The 26,060-nt window shown below is 39.8% G+C and overlaps 1 protein-coding gene across 1 annotated transcript in view; it reads right to left on the bottom strand.

The window, feature by feature from the left end:
* dgat1b (diacylglycerol O-acyltransferase 1b) overlaps positions 1-26,060 on the bottom strand; it is an 85,686-nt gene that overhangs the window by 45,177 nt on the left and 14,449 nt on the right. Inside the window, exons 3-4 of the mRNA XM_062062922.1 lie at positions 13,147-13,187; positions 5,575-5,660 (exon numbers count right to left, since the gene is read on the bottom strand). Coding sequence (XP_061918906.1) covers positions 5,575-5,660; positions 13,147-13,187 — 127 coding nt within the window. The remainder of the gene's footprint in view (positions 1-5,574; positions 5,661-13,146; positions 13,188-26,060) is intronic.

Genomic DNA, 26,060 nt, shown 5'->3' with positions numbered 1-26,060 from the left:
TCCCATCCTCACCTATGGTCATGAGCTTTGGGTTATGACCGAAAGGACAAGATCACGGGTACAAGCGGCCGAAATGAGTTTCCTCCGCCGGGTGGCGGGGCTCTCCCTTAGAGATAGGGTGAGAAGCTCTGCCATCCGGGGGGAGCTCAAAGTAAAGCCGCTGCTCCTCCACATCGAGAGGAGCCAGATGAGGTGGTTCGGGCATCTGGTCAGGATGCCACCCGAACGCCTCCCTAGGGAGGTGTTTAGGGTACGTCCGACCGGTAGGAGGCCACGGGGAAGACCCAGGACACGTTGGGAAGACTATGTCTCCCGGCTGGCCTGGGAACGCCTCGGGATCCCCCGGGAGGAGCTGGACGAAGTGGCTGGGGAGAGGGAAGTCTGGGCTTCCCTGCTTAAGCTGCTGCCCCCGCGACCCGACCTCGGATAAGCGGAAGAAGATGGATGGATGGATGGATGGATGGATGGATGGATCATCGAGACAACACCAGGTGTGCAATCAATCACACAAGTTTTAATGCCAGCAATACTGCCAAACGACATGAACAAGAACAAACCAATCAAATGTGTTGCACAGAACGTATGCATACACAATTGCAAGTAATTCATTTTTCTCTCATTTGGTTCGCTGGCCAATGTTTATTGAATGTAGACGTTTAATAATGGTGGCTGCTCCTGTTACTGATGTGTAAAATGTGTCCCAAGGTACTACAATGAATGACATTATGTTACGTACGGTCTCAAAGCACTCATGTGTGTGTAGTTGAATACTGAAAGACAACTTGGTTTGCTTCATTATGTAATGCCAAGTATGTGCAAGCATAACTTATTTTACTGACTCTTCCTGAGGAAAAAGAAGACCCTTACCAGACTATAGCACAGTTTGTGCTTAAAACTAAATATATGTTACATATGTGCAGCAGCATGAGAACAATAAAAAATAAATACAACATTGTACCGCAATATGAAAAATATGTGCGTAATAATTACTTCGCATTGCATTTTTTCTTGTTTTTATTAATTTAGTAGGGCTAGTTGTGTTTGAGGAAGGATGAATGTTACAGAACAAAGTTAACTCAGGATGGTCAGGTGGTAGAAAAGTGGCTTATGTTGCTTTTTTCCATTGCAGCAAAATACCTATGCAGTATTTTAGTATATAGGCCAGGTGGAAAACCCCCTGGAGACATAGTAGGCTGTACCACTGCAGACTTTCAAATTATGCATTAAAAAACAGGCCAATAGGTCGTATATTAAGAAAAAAGTTCCATGTGCAGTTATAATAAAGAGTCACATTAGAGTTACTGACATATTGCACCTCATGATGTACTAGAGCTAGCAAACTCAGGGTATCCCACGATGAGACATTTGGTTTATGATAACGATAATATCTTGATATGTTAATGCTGCAATAGGGTTTAGATAAACACTGAAACTGCTAATTATCTTGTTTTATCTTATCTTTGTTGCACCTTTGTTTCTCCTTTTGTGACACGTGCATGGACCAAAATAAATGCGCCTTACAGGACATGTGATCCAAGATGGCTGACGCGGAAATCCACATCTTTAGATATATATAACATAAACACTGGTATCTAGGGATACAACTGGCCCAGTTTAAAAGTTTTTCGGGATACAAGCTGACTCTCGACCAATTGTTATGCTTTAGATTACGAGCAAAAATTTGAGTTACGAGCTTCCCCACCGCGAGATGGCATAGTGAATGTTAATCACTACGTTTTATTGCACTAAATTAGTCTGAAGTCTCAAATAGTTTTTTTTTTTGTATTTTCACACCTACGTGTGAAGTCCAACTGTCCATGCACACTCTCAAATGCGACTATTGTTCATACACCATGTGCCTCCCGTAAACCAGGGGGAACTTGTTTCTTTTTAGCGCGGATAACTGAATTACTTTTCCGGTTGACCTATGATGTCACACTTGGATTTGTGGCTCCTTACAACTTGTTTTAACTGATGTCCGCAGTAATATTTGCATCTGAATATAAATATTACGTCTCTAACGGCGATGCTGATGTTAAATAGCTGACAGCATTAATAAATGATCTTGGATTGCGCTACGGACATAACGCCACCACCAAGAATGTATTGGGTCAAATGCAATGAATGGCGGCGGATGAGTTTATTCGGAGGAATTTTCAGACAAAATCATGGGAACAAAACTTTTGAATGTCTCAAAATGTATTCTAAGGGCTCTGTGGATTGATGGAAGGAGTTTTAAATCTGAAGAAATAGATCGTTCGTGCCACGACTGATATCCAGAGGAAGGTTGCTATTGTCCTGGACTATTTTGCCCGTTGTGCGGAAAGTTAATCAGTTGGCTTGCACAAATGCAGCGTGAATAGGTCTGTGTACGCTTTATTATTCGTCTTTAATATACCTGCTTCATTCTCTTTCATCTCATTTGTACTTTGTTCGGGAGTGCAATTAAGCCGGTATTTTACATTGCCTCAGCAATCTTCTAAAATAAGTCACTGTTTATTTTTACTACCATTAATGCACTAAATTGTTATTTTAATTTGTGGTGTAAATAAACAGTTTCCTCTTCAATACAAATGTTGCTATGTTTTTATTGAATTGTATCTGTTTCCAGGTGGTATTCCGCACGTTGAGACGATAAGTAGGGTCCTCTCCGGCCACACAGCCTCTCGAGAGATCTGGTTTCCAATCGCATAATCCAGGTGTGTTAGTCCGACTTTTCAAAAACTGATCAGATAAAAGTGTTACCAGGAGGCTTATATAGAGCCAAACTACACTGAACAAAAATATAAACTAGACTGGACTAGACTAGACTTCTTTTTTATTGTCATTCAAATTTGAACTTTACAGTACAGATAAGAACAACATTTTGTTGCATTAGCTCATGGTAGTGCAGGATAAAAAAGCAATAAGGTGCATATATAAATAAATAAATAGGTTACTGCACAGATAAATATATTGCACTTTTTCATATGCATCCACGTTTATGGATGTATGTTACAGTGTTTCCCACACATTCATTTATTTGTGGCGGCCCGCCACGAAAGAATTAAGGCCATTTTTTTTTAAAATATATATATATATATATATTTTTTTTTTTGTCCTGTCCAGCTTTTCGGGCAAATCTTATAGTTGATGTAGATGCCCATATCGGCTGTTCAGATTTACTTTACAAAAGAGAAGTGTAGGATCAAGATTTTTGGAGCTCTTTGTTCAGTGGATCAGATGTTTGATGAAGCTTTGTGTCTATCTACCACCACTACTGTTTTCTGTTTATTTGTTACTGACTGTGGCAGGACACCTCTGCCTTTGTTTCACTTCATGTTGCTGGTAAATAATATGGTTGTAGTAGTAGGCTAAAGTTAAATTATTTAGTATGCACTAATTAAAGGGGCAAAGCTTTAAGAGACGTTTTAGCTTTTATATTTTTATAAGATATATTTTTTGTAAGAACCACAATTAATAAATATATTTCAGCGAATAACTTATTGTTCAAATCTGTATATAAATATGTACATAAAGTGTAATTATATTGTAAAATGGATGGATGGATGGACGTTTAAAACAAAACGGTTATTATTAATTAGTAAGTATACATTTTTTTAGCCTTTTTAGAGAAAATTATATCATTGTAGTAAATTATGCAAATTACTAGATGATGTCATGGTGACCACACCCATAGCCATGCCCCCACCGCCACAGGTATCTTGGCAGTTTATGGGAAACACTGTGTTATATTGTCTTTTTAATTCCAACGAGTTAATCCATTTTGGGGGGAGTTGAGGGGATAATTATGATGCGTTCAAGAGTCTTACGGCCTGAGGGAAAAAGCTGTTACAGAACCTGGAGGTTCTGCTTCGGAGGCTGCGGAACCTCTTTTTTGAGTCCAGCAGTGAAAACAGTCCTTGGTGGGGTTGGGAGAAGTCTTTGCAGATTTTCTGAGCCCTGGTCAGGCAGCGGCTTTTTGCGATCTCCTGGATAGGAGGAAGAGGAGTCCTGATTATCTTTTCCGCCGTCCTCACCACTCTCTGGAGAGACTTCCAGTCTGAGGCACTGCAGGCTCCAGTCCAGACAGAGATGCTATGCTGTTGGTCAGTAGGCTCACTATAGTGCCTCTGTAGAATGTGGTGAGAATGGGGGGAGGGAGCTGTGCTCTTTTCATCCGACGCAAAAAGTGCATGCGCTGCTGAGCTCTTTTTACAAGAGCTCCGGTGTGTAGGGATCAGGTTATATTGTCAGTTATCTGCACCCCCAGGAACTTGGTGCTGCTTACCATCTCCACCGCTGTGCCGTTGATGAAGAGTGGAGCGTGGCTGGATTGGTGCTTCCTGAAGTCAACGATGATCTCCTTGGTCTTGTCGACGTTCAGGACCAGGTTGTTGGTTTTGCACCAGTCAACCAGATGTTTCACCTTTTCCCTGTAGTCCATGTCGTTGTTGTCACAGATGAGGCCCACTACTGTCGTGTCGTCCGCATACTTCACAATGTGGTTAGTAGTGGACCTGGCGCAGCAGTCATGGGTCATCAACGCGAACAGCAGCGGACTCAGGACGCAGCCCTGGGTTGAGCCGGTGCTCAGGGAGATGGCTCTGGAGGTGTTGTTGCCCACACTCACAGACTGGGGTCTGTCTGTGAGGAAGTCAAGCAGCCAGTTGTATAGGGGGGTACTGAATCCAAGGGGGGCCAGTTTGCTCACCAAGTGCTGCGGGATGATGGTGTTGAATGCTGAGCTGAAGTCCAGGAACAACATCCGCACGTGTGTGTCCTTTCCTTCCAGATGTTGTAAGCTCAGGTGGAGTGCAGAGGAGATGGCGTCCTCTGTGGAGAGGTTAGGGCGATAAGCAAACTGGTATGGGTCGAATGTGGGGGGAAGTCTGGAGACAATATATTCCTTTACCAGCTTCTCGAAGCACTTCATTATGATGGGGGTGAGTGCAACGGGGCGATAATCATTGAGGGAGGAGATTGTGGGTTTTTTTGGCACTGGAATGATTGTGGCCGTCTTAAAACATGATGGTACCACAGCCTGGGTCAGCGAGATGTTGAAGATGTCTGTGAGAACCCCGGCCAGCTGACGCAACACTGATATATTTGTGAAACTGTAATAGTTTATTCATATTACATTGTTATGTAATAAGAATAACGTCCACTCCCCCACCGGCCTTCCCAGTGGGCCACCAGAGGTCTGCGGAACCGCAAGCCAGTCCTTGGGCTAAAAAGGTTAATATCATTACAATTCAAGTGAATTATATTTATAAAGCAGTTTTTCTCGGGTGACTCAAAGCACTTCACATAGTGAAACCCATTGTCTAAATCTTGTAGCTACATTTAAACCAGTGTGGTAGGCACTGGGAGCAGGTGGGTAAACTTTCTTGCCCAAGGACACAACGGCTGGGATGGCGGAAGCGGGAATTGAACCTGGGACCGTAAAGTTGCTGGCACGGCCGCTCTAACAACCGAGCCACGCCACCTCAAAGGCTCTATTATTAATTACAGTAATCATGCAGCATAATTGTCAATGACTTATTTAACAATAAGTTTCCTCTCAGGGCTACCCCGAGCTGCACGTCTACCTACCAATTACAAGGCACACCGCTGGCCAGCTGTAGGGGTCTTTCAGAAATAAGGAAACCACTTGAATCGGGTCCACCAGGACCCCGTACCTGGCAAGTGAAAATGGAATACATTTAGATAGAAAGGGTAAATTGAAATTATGACCTATCAAAAAGCTAAAAGAAAGGACTATCACAGGAGGAATTAAAGACGAAAGATTTGATTTGACTAAGTAGTCACTAAATAAAAATCGTAAAAGCAGGACAGTCATTTGGCTTGTTAACATAAAAAAAATTTTTTTTCGAAATTGCAAACAAAATTACACATTAATACAGCACATATTTACATTGTCACACAAAGCTCAAAATGTCCAAAAATGAGTAAGAAGAAGTAGTCTTACTACTATGTAAAGTGTTTTTGTCATTAAGTAAGGAGAGTCATTTAAGAGGTGGTACTTGTATTTGACATGCACTAAATTAGAAATGGGCATACTGATACCAATTGGTAACTGATTGTTTTAAGGATTTTCCAATCAGGGTTTTATTCTGCCGATTCTGATACTGATCATCCACGAGTGAGATCGACAGATACCAATACACATACCGATTACATGTATTGCCTGTAAATATTTCAATTTATTTATGGTCAATCAATCAATCAAAGTTTACTTATATAGCTCTTAATCACAAATGTCTCAAATGGTGAGTGCTATTGACAGTTTACCAATATCAACACAAAAGCTAAACTAGCTTCTTCTTCTCTTATTTTCATACAATTGTTTGAGCAAAACAAAGTCAATAGTACACAATAACTAAACAAAGACAACTATCTGCTACTCATTTAAATCACTTAGTTTTTGACCTCAACGTCCTCCTGCGTTCAGTGAATTATTCCCCAAGTTTCTAAACATTAACACAAATAAATAAATAAATAGAACAAATATATATCGACCTAATCACTCTGGTATCAATTATGTATTGATTACACCCTTGATATCCATCCATCCATTTCTACCGCTTGTCCCTTTTTGGGTAATTTATGGATAGCGCCCCACCCCCCGACATGTCGTGTACTGACTGTGATATTTTAAGTCGTAAATAAATCCATCCATCTATTTTCCACCGCTTGTCCCTGTCTGGGTCGCAGGAGATGCTGGAGCCTATCCCAGCTGGACAGAAGGTGGGGTACACCCAGGACAAGTCGCCACCTCATCGCAGATCCAATATTAACAACATTCACGCTCACATTCACACACAAGGGCCAATCTAGTGTTGCCAATTATCCTATCCCAGTGCTTCTCAAACAGAAGCCCCCTGGCGGGGGGGCGTGGTGCGATGCCAGGGGGACGCATGTGACCTCTGGGAACATGTCTTTTTTGTGCCCTATTAGAATGCGATGAAGTGCTTCACTGTAACCACGGTGGGGGACGTGTGTTGTTTCCTTTAATGGTAAAAAGCTTACAATGTTATGCAGAGGTATAGTTATAACAATTTTATAGACAAACTATACTATTTATAGTCACAGTGGAGAGTGTGGGGGGGGGGCATAAAATAATTTGTTCTTCCTAGGGGGGCGTGACAGAAAATAATTGAGAGGCACTGCCCTATCCCAAGGTGCATGTCTTTAGAAGTGGGAGGAAGCCGGAGTGCCTGCACGCAGTCACGGAGAGACCGTGCAAACTCCACACAGAAAGACCCCGAGCCCGGAGATCGAACCCAGGACCTTCTTATTGTGAGGCACACGCACTAACCCCTGTGCCAAACAAGTCCGCTCACAGTTGTGTCAATGGTGGGGGCTCTTTATTTCGCTCACAAAGCCCTCTAAATAACCATCCAAAACCCGCCGTCAATACACTATTTACATATCGTGACCTGTATAATACCCAAATATTAGCGATATTGTTATTATAAGCGCCAATGCAGACAAACTATTTTTTTAGCGCAGCATTGATAACAGAGTTAACTAGTTAATGCTGCAGCATTGAGCTGGCCGATGTCCCGCTGCTTCATCGCGTCTCGGCTCGTCAAAATCATTCTAGATTATAAATCATGCCTCTCATGTGGTTTAGTCATACATTTAGAAGTTGTTCATCTGTGACATTCAATTCATACGTGGGCATGGAGACGAAGACAGGAGAACCGAACACGATGACTGCGGGAAGCAACATTTCCTTTTAACTCTTCGTGTGGATTATGATATAATTCTTCATCTAAACGGGAAGATATGGACATCCTATCAGTCGTCATAGCAGTGAAAGCAGACATTGTAAATTAGGGGTTATTTTATTATGTTCGTAGTTTGTATTACTTGTTTAGCACTTAACAATATTGCTACACGATGCTATAGTGTTTCCCTAAAACTGGATCAGTTTGCACACAGCTTCTAAAAGTTGTTGCTCAGAGTGCATGTCAAACCAAGATGGCACCTTGTGCGCGCGGCTTGAGTGATGTCTGTTTGTCCTCACTAGATTTAATTTTTTTTATGTCTAGTCTTTTTAGTATTATTTTTAGTATTCTTATTGGAGGTATCCAATCCAGTCCATTAAAATTTGTTTTAGTCTTTTTACAAACATTTTTGCGTGGAGGATTGTGGATGTTGATTGGGTGCAGTGTTCAAGCTCAACGGGGCATGTGGCTTCTGCTGCACCCGGCAGGCGGTTGGGGCCTGTCCATCTACACCTGAGCACTGGTGACCTATACGGCGTTGTTGCCTACTGCTCCGACGAAGTCTGCTTCTGTGTGTCTGTTGAAAGTGGTCGGGTCGATTTATTTGCCTGGACCGGGAAGCCTAAGGCAGACTGCTGGTGTAGCATCCAAGCCTCCTGGATCCTAACCTGTCCGGCATCTTGGTTTGCTGTCCTGCGCTCCTGCTCAAGTCTTGCCTTTTGGGTTCCACCGCATCGACCCATCTGCCTGGACTTGGGAAGACCGGCGTCAGACTTTATGTTCTTCACGTCGTGCCTAGTAGGGACCACCGCGTCGATCCGTCTGCCTGGACTGGGAAGTAAGGAAGGCGCTTCTTTCTTCTGGTGCTGGAAATACATTTTCCTGTTGCCTGAGACCGCGGCTGTGTTGCTTTGTCGGGCCTCAGTTCCTGTTTACGCGTGATGTCATGCAACGTCATTGTCTAATGCAGTGACCGAAAAAAACTTGGATATTCCTGACTTGTGCTACATTGTAATCAGCATGCTTCATTCAGTAACTATTCTTCTCTTTTTGGCTTTGTTGCACCCATTAAAGAGCTATGGACACTCTAATGACAATCACCTAATTGTGAAAAGTTATGGCACATGCCCTATAGCTTCTCTATATCCAGGGCAACCTCCAGTACAATTGGAAAATGATATAAATCTGTCTCCAGCTCTGCCCAGAGACCTAACAAAACTCAAATGTTTATTTGCTTTACATAAGTATCTCTCCAATCCACTAAATGGAGGGACTTCAACATGCCAAATAATTAAAAGTAAATCAATTGCTAAGCTGAGGCTGTTGATTGCTTTACTTCTACTTTTGTCCGGAAATGTGCAACCAAATCCTGGACCTGAGGTTCAGTGCTTCCTCACACCCTTTGATTTTCAATCATTGTCTGGTCTTAAAAATGTTAATTTGAATGTACGGAGCTTGCTACCAAAGATGGACATGGTCAGAATTTGGGTGAATTTAACACGGGCAGATGTTTTGATTTCGGAAACTTGGCTTATAAGTCTATTACAAATTAAGACATTAACATTTATGGGTATAATGTTTACCGCACCGATAGGCCAAAAAAAGGTCGGGTGTAGGTATTTATGTAAAATCAAGATTTAATGCTTCAATTGTTCAGTAAACTAATTACATTTTTGGCTCTGAAAGTAGAAATAGTAAAATCAGGCCTCCATCTGCTTCAAAGGATGCGCGAGAGTCATTAAAACAGCTTTTGGATAAGTTAAATTACACTGAAATACTTATGTCAGGAGATTTTAACTGGGACTGGTTAAACACAGCTTCTGATGAATTTAAAAGGTTTTGTGATTCTGTTAATCTTACCCAGTTGGTCAACTTTCCCACCTGGCCTAATTCCAAAATAAGGTGATCCAGAAATTATTTCTAATTATAGGCCAATAAAAAATGTATGTGTCTCATCAAAAATTCTGGAATCTCTTGTTTGTGATAGAGTTCCTCTATTGAAATAAAATCATTTGTAAATATCAATCAGGCTTCAGGAAAAAGCAAAATACTATCATTGCTTCAATGAAGGTGGTAAAAGACATTATTGTAGCGCTTCATAAAAAACAGTCCTGTGCCTCACTTTTTATTGATATCTCCAAAGCTTTTGACACTGTAGACAACGCTATTTTAAAAAACATGCTGTTCGCTTTGTTTTTGAATGATTTAGAAAACAGGACCCAGTGTATTAAATACGAAGGCCTTTGTTCAGAATTTGTCACTGCTCATAAAGGAGTGCCTCAGGGATCGGTTTTGTGGCTCCTCTTATTGATCTTGTACATTAATGATCTCAAACAACATTTCTCTGATGCTAATATGCATATTTATGCTGACGATACAATTATGTATTGCTCTGGATCATCTCTTGAACAGGCTGTTAATTCCCTGCAGAAAACTTTTGTTGCTGTGCAGAATTCACTTATTTACTTTAAACTGTTTCTCAATGTTGCCAAAAAACTTATGCTGTTTTCCAAACATAAAAAGGTGCTTCAAACTCCCCCAGTAGTGCCCACTCTTGAATGGAATATCATAGAAGTGGTGCATTAATATAAATACCTTAGTGTTTTAAATGATGACTCTCTCACTTGTAAACCTTGTATTGATAAACTGGTGTGGAAAGTAAAACTTAAATTGGAGTTTTTCTTCCGTAATAAGAGATGTTTTTCTTTTGGTGTAAAAAGCGCCTTGTCTCTGTCACATTTTTTATCCGTGCTAGATTATAGTGATCTTTTTTATATGAATGATACTCGTTCCTGTCTTTGGATGGCCGACTCTGTTTACTGTGCTTTTTTGAGGTTCATCACAAACTGTAGAGCCATGACTCACCACTGTGACTTGTACTCTCAGGTGGGATGGCCTTCTCTGTCCACTAGGAGACAGTGTAATTGGTACACTTATATTTACAAGGCTTTTCTTGCCCGATTACATTTGTACATTAATTACATAAAAAAGTAAGGACTCTTATGCACTGAGATCCAACGATCAGCTCTTACTCTCTGTTCCTTTTGTTCACACTGAGCTAGGGAAAAAAGCTTTTGTCTATGCAGCTCCTTGACCTCGGAATATGTTACAAAGAGACTGGAAACTGACTGAATATTTTTCAAATCAAAGAGAATGTGAAGCAGTCTCAGTTATCTCTAACTTTTTTACTTGATGTCCATCCTGTCATTTTAATGCGTAATGTGAATGTAATTGTATATGTAACATTGCTGCCCCTTTGCCAGGACTCACTTGAAAAAGAGGTTTTAAATCTCAATGGGATATTTTCCTGGTTAAATAAAAAAATCTCCTTAAAATAAGGTTCTGCATCAAAACTTTTATCAAAGCAATTGTTGGCTCTCACAAAGTCTGCATGATTAGCGTTGTTGTTGGTGGGGAAGGGATTTGTGGTTCCCCGACTGGCTTGCTCATTGTCTCTCAAAATTGCTCGGGAATCTGAGTGAGATTGATGTTATTTTGACCATATCTACAGTCGTGGTAAAAAGTTTATATACACTTGTAAAGAACATAATGTCATGGCTGTCTTGAGTTTCCAATAATTTCTACAACTCTTATTTTTTTGTGATCGAGTGATTGGAGCACATACATCACATGGACAAAGATAAGACCTTCTGGAGGAAAAATTGAGCTGTTTGGCCACAATACCCAGCAATATGTTTGGAGGAGAAAAGGTGAGGGCTTTAATCCCAGGAATACCATGCCTACCTTCAAGCATGGTGGTGGTAGTATTATGCTCTGGGCCTGTTTTGCTGCCAATGGAACTGGTGCTTTACAGAGAGTAAATGGGACAATGAAAAAGGAGGATTACCTCCAAATTCTTCAGGACAACCTAAAATCATCAGCGGAGGTTGGATCTTGGGCGCAGTTGGGTGTTCCAACAGGACAGTGACCCCAAACACACGTCAAAAGTGGTAAAGGAATGGCTAAATGAGGCTAGAATTAAGGTTTTGGAATGGCATTCCCAAAGTCCTGACTTAAACGTGTGGACAAGGCTGAAGAAACAAATCCATGTCAGAAAAACAACAAATTTAGCTGAACTGCACCAATTGTGTCAAGAGGAGTGGTCAAAAAGTCAACCAGAAGCTTGCCAGAAGCTTGTGGACGGCTACCAAAAGCACCTTATTGCAGTGAAACTTGCCAAGGGACATGTAACCAAATATTAACATTGCTGTATGTATACTTTTGACCCAGCAGATTTGGTCATATTTTCAGTAGACCTATAATAAATTCATAAAAGAACTAAACTTCATGAATGTTTTTTGTGACCAACAAGTATATGCTCCAATCATTCTATCACAAAAAAATAAGAGTTGTAGAAATTATTAGAAACTAGACAGTCATGACATTATGTTCTTTACAAGTGTATGTAAACTTTTGACCACAACTGTATTTACTTGCAAACTGTGTAGGTCTTTTGGTGTTATAAAACAAAAATATATGATAATAACTTCAATACAGAGGCAACTTGTTTTTCCCATTCTACTGGTGCGTTAAGAGTTTACTTAGCATTTATTTCTCAGGGTTGTTTGAAGCTAGCTTAGCAATGAGCATGCCTGCTCCTGGCGTGCGTAACATGTTTAGCCTTGTCCTCCAGTTATAATGAGACTTGATGATACTAAAGACACTAAGATATGTGTTTATTTGACAAATAATTAGCTGCTAGCAACTTGTCAGCCAGGAGACTAAAAATACAGTGTCAGCCAGCGGGAATCGGCATTGGTGATCGGCATAAAACTGGATTAATCGAGATCAAATACTTTTTCACGAACATCGGTTGATACTGTTCGGTGGCCGACCGATCAGCACATCCCTAGTTTTAACTTAGTCAACTGTGTTGGATTCATTAGGCAATTGAACCCCGAAAGGGACAAGCGGTAGAACATGGATGGAAACGTGCACTGCACTGTGCACTACTTGGTTGCAACCAGCAGAGGCGCTGTTGATTTGGTCTCAACTAGTTTGTCATCTAAAGCAGTGGTCCCCAACCTTTTTGTAGCTGTGAAAGAAATACAATCCGGTGTGCTTACGGACTGTATCCCTGCAGACTGTATTGATCTATATTGATATATAATGTATATATTGTGTTTTTATGTTGATTTAATAAAAAATACAAAAAATAAAAAACATTTTTATTTTTTTTATTTCTTGTGCGGCCCGATACCAATCGGCCCGGTGGTTGGGGACCACTGATCTAAAGAAGTGCATGACCATCATTTGGAACTATTGCACAACTCAAGGCAGTATTGTACTGATCAACAAAACACTTGCATTGAAAAAGGAGTTCAGAATATTCTCTTAGAAAATAACCTAAAAAGAAAAGAGATATCACGAAAAAAAAAGCTTCAAGTTGTTAAAAAAAAAAAAAGAGTGTATTAAAAATCCACTTACTTACCTTAAAAGGTTTTCGAGGAAAAGGCGGGCATTACTAAGTACCTGTAATAAAGGGTAACAGTTAGAGCTCTTGTCAAAACATGTGTTATTGCTGCAAAATTACATCCTTAATTGTTTTTGTCATTTCTTTACTAATGGGATAAATTCATTTTTTTCTTCTCTTTGCATTCCTTTTTCGTCTTCTTTACCGTACTTTTCCCTCGTCATCCTCTTTAATCTCTCTGGCTCACTCTTCCTATTTCTGAATGGATTGTGATATCTCATTACTCCACACAAAAGCTCAATGCCTGGGGATGGGACAGAAGTTCAGTAGGAATGAAGGAAAACCTCTCGCGATGAACACAACGATCTGTGTTCAAAGGCTGGATTAGCAGCAGCCAGGCTTTGCTGAAGCGTCATCCCCATCCCTCCTATTCTCCCATTTTCACTCTCTTCTTTTAAACAGAGGAGAGGACATTCTGTAAAATGTGTTGACATACTCCTTTTGGATTCCATCATTGTGCCTTGCCTGGCCATAATCTGGGTTGTGAGCATTGACGTTATTTCTTATCTGAAGTAGATCTGACTAGACAAGGTATATTTAAGCAATATTGATCTTGAAAAAGAGCACATTGCCAAGACGCGCATTTATACAGAGAGTTGAAACTGGCAAGAAACCAAATCTGACACAGAGTAAGACAAAGTGAGTGGTCCTGAAAGCAAGTGGATGTTTATAAAGCAGTACAGATGCTATATGAAAATTGTTGATTTTTTCCATTAATATCGCTAAAACCTTACAAATGTAATTCATTTGTCACTCGCTTTTACTTTCATATTCAGCTTAAAGACACTGCAAATAAAAAGTCACTTTGACTCTAAAATTAGCCAGGGTATGGAAAACTGGGTGCTCAATTATACATACAATACTCACAAATGTGAGTAGGCTCCTAACGTTTCGGCTAGCCTTTTAGCATATCATCTTAAAAGACTATACTATAGAAACAACTATTTAACTTTTGCCACCGAGGGCCATACACTAAAACAAATTAAAAAGGGGCCATTTTGATAATTTTCATTTTCAAAACCATTACAATATATACAATTGTGTTTACTCTTTAGGGCTCCCTTCAATTTTGGTCCCGGGGATCCGGAAGGGTCTCAGTCATAAAAAATAATATTTTTTCTTTCTATGCTTACATCTCAAGCTCGACTTCAGATCTACCTGTAAATATAAAGTTTTTCTTAAATTATGTTTTATGTCCTTTTTATTTAAAAAAAACAACTTAATGGCAAAAACACATTATTGTTCCCCAAAAATGTTCAAAGTGGAAATTTTGATATGAAATAATTGGAGGCCTAAATAGGTCAATAATTTATAACATGAATAATTTGGTTAAATTGTATTTGCTTTTTATTTAGCAAAGACAGTCTTTAAAAAATAAAACACTAAAAATCTCAGGGATCCAAAAAGGTCCCACTCATAAAGGTGTTGAAAATAAGTCATAGTACTATTAATGTGTTATCACCTATTACCTGTATCCTGTTTAAAAAAAATTCTAAGTCATGAATTGATCCTTTCATTTTTCAGCATTCATAAGAAAAATGTTTGAACACCGCAGGTTTGCAAACTGTGTTCTCTTGAAGATACACTGTAACAAAAATGTTTCTTGGAATTTCTGTCAGACTCATTTTTATTGAGGGCCATATTGCAGTTATTGTTGCCCTCTGAGGGCTTCTTTAAACAGTAAATATATACGAGCTTGGGGTGTAATGATTGATCGATACATTGATAGATCAATTTATATTCCAAAATTTCAAGTATATACCGTATTTTCCGCACTATAAGGCGCACCGGATTATAAGGCGCACCTTCAAAGAATGGCATATTTCAAAACTTTGTTCATATATAAGACGCACCGGATTATAAGGCGCACCTATGCATCCATTAGATGGAGCTGCGCTAAAGGGAATGTCAACAAAACAGTCAGATAGGTCAGTCAAACTTTATTAATAGATTACAAACCAGCGTTCTGACAACACTGTTCACTCCCAAAATGAATAAACAGCTGTTTTATTAATTTCCCCGAGGTAAAGTCAGTGACGTGGTGTTTTGTTTATCTTTTAACAACAGCAAGGTATAACATGTAGTGCAACATTTATATCACATAGTGGAGGGGAACTTTTCCCTGATTCAATAAACACGTAAAAAACAGTGATACTGTTACGGTAAATCAAACGTTAGTGCAATCACAATATAGTAACACTCGAAGTAGTGCAGAGCAATAACAATATCAATAACTCAACGTTGCTCAAACGTTAATGTCACAGAACACAACACACAAAATAAACACATAAAGCTCACTTTATGAAGTTATTCCTCATCCACGAATCCCTCAAATTCTTCTTCTTCAGTGTCCGAATTAAACACCATTGATTCGTTTATGTTAAACTCTCTCGCTGCTGCTCTATACCCGTGTTCTACTTTGTGACTGATCGTCTTAAGTTTAAACTCTGCGTCGTAAGCGTGTCTCTTAATAGGAGCCATTTTTGGGTTCTTCTACGGGGGAAAATGAAGTCGGCGGCTGCTTACCGTAGAAGAAGAAGCGCTTCTTCTTCTACGGGGGAAAATGAAGTCGGCGGCTGCTTACCATAGAAGAAGAACTTCTTTTACGGGGGAAAATGAAGTTGGCGGCTGCTTACCGTAGTTGCGAGACCTAAACTTTACGAAAATGAAGTTTAGGTTTGTTGTGGCTCAATATTGGTCCATATATAAGGCGCACCGGATTATAAGGCGCACTGTCAGCTTTTGAGAAAATTGGAGGTTTTTAGGTGCGCCTTATAGTGCGGAAAATACGGTAGATCTGTGCTTGGCAATTTTGCCTTCCAAGAAATAGGTATCGATCGATCGATTTTATCAATACTAGAAAAGGAAAACATTAGATTTAAGGACGGCAAACTTTACATGAAGAACGGCAAACTTTACATGAAGTTAAGCAATTGAAATAATACAAATGTTAAACGTTAAGTCTATTTTCCTGTATGTGGCGTCATCAAATCAAAAATGGCGAAAATCTACGGCGGTCCAGAAAGGTCATAACAAGTGCAAACGCCACAAGACAATAGTGTAACCTCTGTGACATGTGTGCCTTCTGTGTGACGTGTGCGAGAGTGGCAGACTAGTGAACAGAGTCCTGCAAGAGTTTGGGTGTCTGTGTGTTTAGTGTCTAAACTTGAGTTTTGTTAGGAATACTCTTAGTAGTGAAGGTTGTGACCCTAAAAAGCAGGAAACCGCAGACCGCGTGCAGTTGAATGGGATTTGATGTCCAAATGTATAAAACAAATAAGAGTGCGGAAAGAACACCCACAAAAAAGGCACAGGGAAAGTTGTGCATCAAAAATTGCAAGCTGGATTGGCAAGCCCACAAACAAAACACAAATTAATTCCTCAAACAACTTTTGCAATGATCCCACAACTAACAACGAAAAGAGACTGGTTTAAATAGCTCTCCAACACCAGGTGAGATAGTCAAGACAAACAAGCCTGAGGTGAGGAGGGAAGCACTCAGAAGCAGAGTAAAGCTACTGCAAACAGAATACAGACAAAACAGGAAGTGGAACCAAAATAAGATAGCAAAACAGGAAGTGAACCCAAAAAACACCCGTACGCTAAAGAAAGAACCACCTGATAAAACAGGTCGTAACAAGTTTTGGCTAACAGCAGCTCTTCTATACATGTCTTTTGACTCCCTGGGTTTGGTACCACATGTTAAGAAAGTGTATGAAAGTGTATCCCTGACTGTGTCTCTCCTTCGTCACTGCCGGGCAATACGATATCATAACTATCAGCTACAGTACGATTGCAAAAATGAGAATAAATACAAACGACACAACACAATGATGAAGCTGTAACACAACTTTAAACCACCGATGACGCGGCCGTCAACGGAAGTGACAGCGGTACAAGTTACTGCAACGCACCGACTCCCGTAACACCAGGATAAGTATTTTTAAGAGAAACAAACAAATAGAAGAGATGGGTGAAGGAGGCTATGGAAATTAGGAAGCGAGGAGCCAACACCATTAACAGAGATGTGGAGGCATACATGCTTCCGCATACCTGTCATTGGCGACGCAAGAGCGGAGAATATTCACAGTGGGTACGGAAGTATTCAGTAGGGGTGTAACGGTACGTGTATTTGTATTGAACTGTTTCGGTACGGGGTTTCCGGTTCGGTTCGGAGGTGTACCGAACGAGTTTCCACACAGACATATAAAGTACCGTACCGCACGTTGTGTAAACAATGCACACCGAGGCACGACACACGGCATGCTAGCAACGACCGGGCTACGACAACACATAAAAGCCAGAGCTGGAAGACCCTCTTGCCTCGTTAAGATCTCCCGTTTGGGAAAATTTCGGCTCGCGGTGTGATATAACAATGGAGGACGGAGGTTTGCCGACATTGTTCAGCAGCTGCTTCTGACAACACGTCAAACATGCTAACCCATTTGAAGCGTCACCACCGCATTCAAGCAATTTGAGCCCATATATCCTCTTACTGCCAAGTTAGCCAGGCTGGGGGGCGGAAAGAAAAGTTCATCTGAGGCTGAGTTGACTTGAAACTGTTTAATGTTGCACTTTTTATATGTAGAAGAAAAGTTTTGTCATTTTATTTAATCTGAGCAACAACTTGAGGCAGTTTAATGTTGATTAACGTGGACCCCGACTTAAGCAAGTTGAAAAACTTATACGGGTGTTACCATTTAGTGGTCAATTGAACGGAATGTGTACCGGTACTGTACTGTGCAATCGACTAATAAAAGTCTCAATCAATCAATTAAAAAAAAACACTTTATATGTGGAAAGGTTTTGTTAAGAAACCATTCTGAGCCTTATCTTATTTAGTTTTTATTTTATATATGTTGACCACATTAACCCTGGCAATGGACCCTGTGTGTATATATGTATGTTATGTCATTGTTTACAAATTTGGTAAATAAATAACAAAAAAATGTATATTTTGTTGTTTTCTTACTGTACCGAAAATGAACCGAACCGTGACCTCTAAACCGAGGTACGTACCGAACCGAAATTTTTGTGTACCGTTACACCCCTAGTATTCAGACATCTTTACATTTTTTACTCTTTGTTTCATTGCAGCAATGTGCTAAAATCCAAAAGTTCATTGTAGTCCTCATTGTACACTTAGCATCTCATCTTGACAGAAAAAAACTGAAATGTAGAATTTTTTGTGATTTATTAAAAAAGAAAAACTGAAATATCACATGGTCATAAGTATTTAGACCCTTGACCGTGACACTCATATTTAACTCACATGCTGTCCATTTCTTCTGATCCTCCTTGATATGGTTCTGCTCCTTCATTGGAGTCTAGCTGTGTTTTCATTAAACTGATTGGACTTGATTAGGAAAGGCACACACCTGCCGATATAAGACCTAACAGCTCAGAGTGCATGTCAGAGCAAATGAGAATCATGAGTTCGAAGGAACTGTCCAAGGAGCTCAGAGACAGAATTGTGGCAAGGCACAGATCTGGCCAAGTTTAAAAAATATTTTTTGCAGCACTCAAGGATCCTAAGAGCACAGTGGCCTACATAATCCTTAAATGGAAGAAGTTTGGGACAACCACAACTCTGCCTAGACCTTGTCGACCAGCCAAACTGAGCAATTGTGGGAGAAGAGCCTTGGTGAGAGAGGTAAAAAAAACAACAAAGATCACTGTAACTGAGTTCCAGAGATGCAATAGGGAGAGTGTAGATAGTTTCACAAAGTCAACTATCACGGCAGCCCTCCACCAGCCTGGGCTTTATGGCAGAGTGGCCAGATGGAAGCCTCTGCTCAGTGCAAGACATATCAAAGCCTGCATAGAGTTTGCCAAAAAACACATTAAGGACTCTCAGGCTATAAGAAATAAGACTCTCTGGTCTGATGAGACTAAGATTGAACTTGTTGGCGTTAATACATAGCAGAATGTGTGGCGAAAACCAGGCACTGCTCATCACCTGCCAAGTACAACCCCAACAGTGTAACATAGTGGAGTCGGCATCATGCTACGGGGGTGTTTTTCAGCTGCAGGGACAGGATGACTGGTTGCAATTGAAGATAAATGTGGCCAAGTACAGAGTTACCTTGGAAGAAAACCTCTTCCAGAGTGCTCAGGACCTCAGACCGGGCCGAAGGTTCACCTTCTAACAAGACAATGACCCTAAGCACACAGCTAAAATAATGGCGTGGCTTTGGAACAACTCTGTGACCATGCTTGACTGGCCCAGCCATCTCAGAAGAGACCTAAAAATGGCTGTCCACCAACGTACACCATCCAACCTGACAGAACTGGAGAGGAACTGCAAGGAAGAATGGCAGAGGATACCCAAAACCATGTTTTGCATCATTCCCAAAATGAGTTAAGGTTGCATCACTAACTCAAAAGGGTGTTTCTACTTGATACTGAGCAAAGTTTCTGAATAACATGAAAATGTGATATTTCTGTTTTTTCTTTAATACCTTTGAAAATATTTCTATATTTCTGTTTTTTTATGTTAAGATGGGATGCTGACTGTAGAGTAATGACACATAAAATTTACTTTTTTGATTTTAGCAAATTGCTAAAAAGAGTGAAAAAGTTAAAGGGTCTGAATACTTTCCAAACCCACTGTACTGTATGGCCGGATCGGGGAACTTTAATTAGCAGGTAAATCTACTGTTAAAATGTTGGTTACTGTACTTACATTGAAAATTGCTTGAATGTTTAAAATGTGAACAGAAAGTGTTCCCTCCGGTTAATTCAACCTAAAGCGTTGGTTGCACTTTATTAAAATAAAATGTGAATGCATTGGCCATCAATTATTGTTTACTTGTTTGTATCCATAATTAATCTATACCTAATTACCTTACAAGAAAGAACAGGAATATACCTGCAGTGTCCAGTATCCGGTATTTTATTATTTCACAGTAACAGTGGTTGCTTTTTTTTTGCTAAAAAGTTACTTAATCGATTTCCACTCATTAATCGTTTTGGATCGAATCGTTCAGATTAGGGCTGCAACAACTAATCGATTAAAATCGATTATAAAAATAGTTGGCAATTAATTTAGTCATCGATTTTTTGGATCTATGCTTTGCGCATGCGCAGAGGCTACTTTTTATTTTTTTTTATAAACCTTTATTTATAAACTGCAACATTTACAAACAGCTGAGAAACAATAATCAAAATAAGTATGGTGCCAGTATGGTGCCACTATGCTGTTTTTTTCAATAAAATATTGGAAAGGATAGAAATGTAGTTTGTCTCTTTTATCTGATTATTAATCAATTAATCGAAGTAATAATCGACAGATTAATCGATTATCAAATTAGTTTTCAATTGCAGCCTTAGTTCAGATAAATTAGATCCTCCCTGAATCGTATCAACAACCACAAATATCGAATATAATCATATTACACTCCTAATATGAATACAAACTAGGGCTGTCAAAAGTAACGTGGTAACTAATGTGATTAATCACAAAAAATATTGCATTAATCATATTACGTAGATTAACAATACAATTTATTCTGACCGTACAAACTCTTTGAACCTAACCACTATACAGTCAGTGATGAGAGGAATGCATACGTCGGTACAAAAATGAGTGAAGAGACTTCGACCGTTGTACCCGCTGTAAAATGTTACTCTAAAATAAAGCCTAGAAGAACTTTAGATAAAACTGTTACCAATGTGTTTGCAAATAAATGACACGCATGTAAGTAAAACGTTTAAAAATGTTCCTTGATGACATTCTGACAATAAAATTGCATTTGCGTACAAATATATAAGAAGATTTGAATTACGCAAGCATGTAATCACCTGGAATTATTAATCATGATTAATCCAAATTCACAAATGTGATTAATCTGATTAAAGGGTATGTTTGTCTGCCATAATAAAAACATATACAGTGCATCCGGAAAGTATTCACAGTTTTTCACTGTTTGTTATATTACAGCCTCATTCCAAAATGGAATAAGACTAAGATGAATGCAGCAATGCACGGAGACATACATACTGGATGAAAACCAACACTTCCCATCCAACCTGACAGAGCCTGAGAGGTGCTGCAAAGAGGAAAAAATAGAATAGAAGTTAACTTTATTGTCTGTTTCTACATGAAAAACAGAAATTGGTCTTTGACACGGCTTCGATCACAACATTAAAAACACATTTACACCCAGCAATAGGTATACAAGAGAGACAGTCTGGCCTATTTCATGTTGTTTAGAACAGTTATTGCAGAGGGGATGAATGATTTCTTGTAAATGTTTTTTCTGGCCAGAGGGGTTCTGTATCATGTGCCTGATGGCAGCAGCATGAAGGAGTGATGCAGGGGGTGGGAGAGGTCCTCAGTTATGAGGATGGCCTTCTTTCCCACTGAGCGCCTATGAAGTTCTGTCAGAGAAAGTTGAGCTGTTCTGGTTATTTTCCTGGCCTGATTTATTATGCGGGAGAATTATGTTTTGGTGGTGACAGTGAGGAAGTTGAACCAGGATAAGATGTTATAGATTAAAATAGATTCGATAAGTGATCTGTAAACAAGTGTTAAAATGTCTTTCTTGATATTAAAAGTCCTTAGTTTGGGAAAAGAAATAGGACTAGAGCAGGAGTCACCAACGCGGTGCCCGCGGGCACCAGGTTGCCCGCAAGGACCAGATGAGTCGCCCGCCGGCCGGTTCTAAAAATAGCTCAAATAGCAGCACTTACCAGTGAGCTGCCTCTATTTTTTTAAATTTTATTTATTTACTAGTGTGACAGTCCTAACTGTCGCGCGGGTTCTCAGGACGATCCAGGGAAGACATTGTCAGATGGTTTAGACTTCTTTATCATTTCAATCACAGAGTCTTTTGCTGCTTTACAGCAGCTGCCTTTTTTCTCACGTGAGCACTAGAATGGTTTCCTCCCGTCCGCCGTCTGCTTTTCAGCAGCACGTCGTCGTCGTCGTTTGCGTGGCAGCAGAGGATGGTTTCCTCCCGTCCGCTGTCTTTCTCCGTCTCCTCCCTTGATGTTCACATCTCTCGCCCTTTTATACGGTCCGAGAGTGTGATTGCACTGTCCACAGCTGCGCGCTCCACGCACCTTATGCTGATTGCGGCGTCGCTCCCATTTAGTTTTTTACTCAGCTTCTTAAAACTGTCAGAAAGACAATTTTAGAGAAAAAATACAACCTTAAAAATTATTTTAGGATTTTTAAACACATATCATGTTTACCTTTTAAATTCCTTCCTCTTCTTTCCTGACAATTTAAATCAATGTTCAAGTAAATGTATTGTTTTTATTGTAAAGAATAATAAATAAATTGTAATTCTTACTTTAATTCTTATTATTCTAACAAAGTGCAGTTTGGATTTTAAACCTATTTAAAACATGTCATCAAAATTCTAAAATTAATCTTAATCAGGAAAAATTACTAATGAGGTTCCATAAATTCTTTTTTTTAATTTTTTCAAAAAGATTCGAATTAGCTAGTTTTTTTCTTCTTTTTTCCGGTTGAATTTTGAATTTTAAAGAGTCGAAATTGAAGATAAACTATGTTTCAAAATTTAATTTTCATTTTTTTCGTGTTTTCTCCTCTTTTAAACCGTTCAATTAAGTGTTTTTTTCATCATTTATTCTCTACAAAAAACCTTCCGTAAAAGGAAAAAAAATGTACGACGGAATGACAGACAGAAATACCCATTTTTTATATATATATATATATATATATATATATATATATATATATATATATATATATATATATATATTTTTATATATATATATATATATATATATATATATATATATATATATATATATATATATATAAACACTTAAAATGTAAAGTGTTTTGTGTTTAATATAAATGAACTCTGACCTAGTATAGTTCAAAGGTCAGTATTGTGCGCATGACCAAAACGTAGCGTTTGTTGCGCTCTTACAAACAAGCTAACACAGCGAATATGAGAAGAGTTACCCCAAAAAATGTCAGAAAAAAGAAAGAAAACACGACGAATGGGAGGTAGAGTGTTTTTTTACCACTGTGAAAGGATCCTGCGTGTGTTTAATTTGCGGGGCAACTGTGGCAATAGCAAAGCGGCACAATGTGGAGAGACATTTCACTACGTGTCACACAAGCTACCATGCTAACTACCCACCGGGCAGTGCACTGCGCGCAGAAAAAACCCGCGAGTTAAAGGCAACTTTGTGCAAACAGCAGTCTTTTTTCACTAGACCGGTTAAAAGCTCCCAAAAAGCAACCGAAGCCTCGTTTAGAGCTGCGCAATTCTTGATGAAGAAAAAGAAGGCATTTACAGACGGGGAGGTTGTCAAAGAAGCAATGATGATAATTGCTAAAACTGTGCTTGAAGACGAGAAGTATGGAACCGATGTACTCTCCAGTCTCTCCGATGTTCAACTCGGGGCAACTACAATGGTAAGAAGAGTGTCGGCGATGTCTGGGAACTTGACCGATCAGCTGGACCGTGATCTGGCGAGGTGCCGGTGGTTCAGCATCCAGTGTGACGAGTCGGTGGACCGCAGCAGTACGGCGCAGCTGACGGTCTTTATCCGGATGGTGTTTGATGATTTCTCCACAAAAGAAGAACTTCTGACACTACTGCCCCTAAAGACAACTACGAGGGGAGTTGACATTTATAATGCAGTGAAGGAGTTTTTGGTGGAAAAAAAGGTGCCGCTGGAAAAGCTGGTATCAGTAACTACGGATGGGGCTCCTGCTATGATCGGCCGACACACAGGATTCGTTGCTCACTGTAAAGCTGACCCAGAGTTCCCAAACTTTCTGCAGTACCACTGCATCATACACCAGCAGGCCTTATGTGCAAAAGTGATCTGCTTTGAGCACGTAATGACTCCCGTCGTAAAGATCATAAACAGCATCCGCTCCAGAGCTAAACAGCACAGAACATTCAAGGTACTTTTGGAGGAGCTGTCAGCTGAATATGGTGACCTGCTACTACACACAGAAATCCGATGGCTCAGCAGGGGACGAATTTTGCAACGTTTTTTGTCACTTTTGGGTGAAATCAAAGAGTTCATGCAGCCCAGAGGTGAGGACACCGTGCTGCTGGAGGACACTGAGTGGATACTTGACCTTGCATTTTTAACGGACATTACTGGAAAACTGAACAGTTTGAACTGTAAGCTGCAAGGCAAAGGTAAAACTGTCGCCGATATGATAAGTGCTTTAAATGCATTTAAAGCTAAGATGAACCTGTTCTCTGTACATTTACAGAGAAAAAAAGTGCTGCACTTTCCCTCTGTGCAGATGGTGCTGAAAGACAATGCTTCTGCATCTGAGGCTTTTGACAAAGTTGCAGAAAAGTACTCTCAGGTCATAAACAGAGTTGGGCAAGAGTTTGAGAACAGGTTTTGCGACCTGGATCAGCTTGAGCCATGTGTGTCGTTCATTTGTAATCCTTTCATGAACATGGACATATCATGCATTGCTGAGCAGTTAAGTGCAACATTCAGCCTGGATGCTGAACAGGTGGAGATGGAAATTGTAACACTGCAAAATGACCTCCACCTCAAAGCCCACCAGGCTGCACCAAACTTTTGGTGCCTTGTTGACACAGAAAAGTACGGTGGTGTACGCGCAGCAGCTATGAAGGTTGCAAGCCTGTTTGGTTCAACTTATCTTTGTGAATCAGCCTTTTCTGACATGAACTTTATCAAGAACAAACACAGAACATGCCTCACTGATGCACATCTGCAAGACTCACTCAGAGTTGCAGTGTCAAGTTACACACCAGAGTACAACACACTAGTTAACAGCATGCAATGCCAGGCTTCCCGCTAACTGACAAAGAAACATAACAGATTTGGTGTCCAGTTCAAAGTGTGACATGATTTATTTAAAAATTGGAGAGTTGACCTTTGTATTTTACATGAGTTATTATTTGTACATACATGGTGCAAAGTAATTAATGATTTGTTAAAAAATGTCAGTGGCTAGCTAGTTAAAATGGGATATTGTGATTTCACAAGACTGTTTAAGAAGTGATCATTTGAAAATGTTCAATTTGAAAAATGTGCACTTAGAGAAAATATTAAAAAAAAGTGTTGCATATTGATATTTATCTGTTTCTATATATATTTATTGTGAGAAATCATTAAGATGATCAGTGTTTCCACAAAGATAAATATCATTAATTATTAATAATAACATAGAGTTAAAGGTAAATTGAGCAAATTGGCTATTTCTGGCAATTTATTTAAGTGTGTATCAAACTGGTAGCCCTTCGCATTAATCAGTACCCAAGAAGTAGCCCTTGGGTTCAAAAAGGTTGGTGACCCCTGGACTAGAGGAATGGGCGAAACTGCTTTAAGAGAAGTGTGCCAAGCTTGTGGCATCGTATTCAAAAAGACTTGAGGCTGTAATTGCTGCCAAAGGTGCATCAACAATATTGAGCAAACACTGTGAATACTTATGTACATGTGATCTTTGTTTTTGTTTTTTTATTATTAATACATTTGCAAAATTTTTACATTGTCATTATGGGGTATTTCTAGGGGTGTAATGGTACGTGTATTTGTATTGAACCGTTTCGGTACGGGGGTTCCGGTTCGGTTCGGAGGTGTACCGAACGAGTTTCCACACGAACATATGAAGTAGCTGCCGAAGCTAAAGTCTTAACAAGCTGCTCTGCTTTCTGCCTCTGTCTCTTACACAGCACCCAGCATTGTCCCACCCACACAACCATCTGATTGGTTACAACCATAGCGGTAACAGTCAATCAGCAGTGCGTATTCAGAGCGCATGAAGTCAGTGCTTCTGCGGTGGGGTTAGCAGATAGATGTTTAGCAGGTGAGCATCAGTCAGCGGACTCTCCCCAAATTAAAATAAACACCTCCCAGTCAACTACTAGTAACATCACAATGAG

The sequence above is a fragment of the Entelurus aequoreus genome, linkage group LG11, assembly GCF_033978785.1.
Source record: "Entelurus aequoreus isolate RoL-2023_Sb linkage group LG11, RoL_Eaeq_v1.1, whole genome shotgun sequence".
NCBI classification, from domain to species: domain Eukaryota; kingdom Metazoa; phylum Chordata; class Actinopteri; order Syngnathiformes; family Syngnathidae; genus Entelurus; species Entelurus aequoreus.
This window is presented reverse-complemented; position numbering and strand designations above follow the sequence as displayed.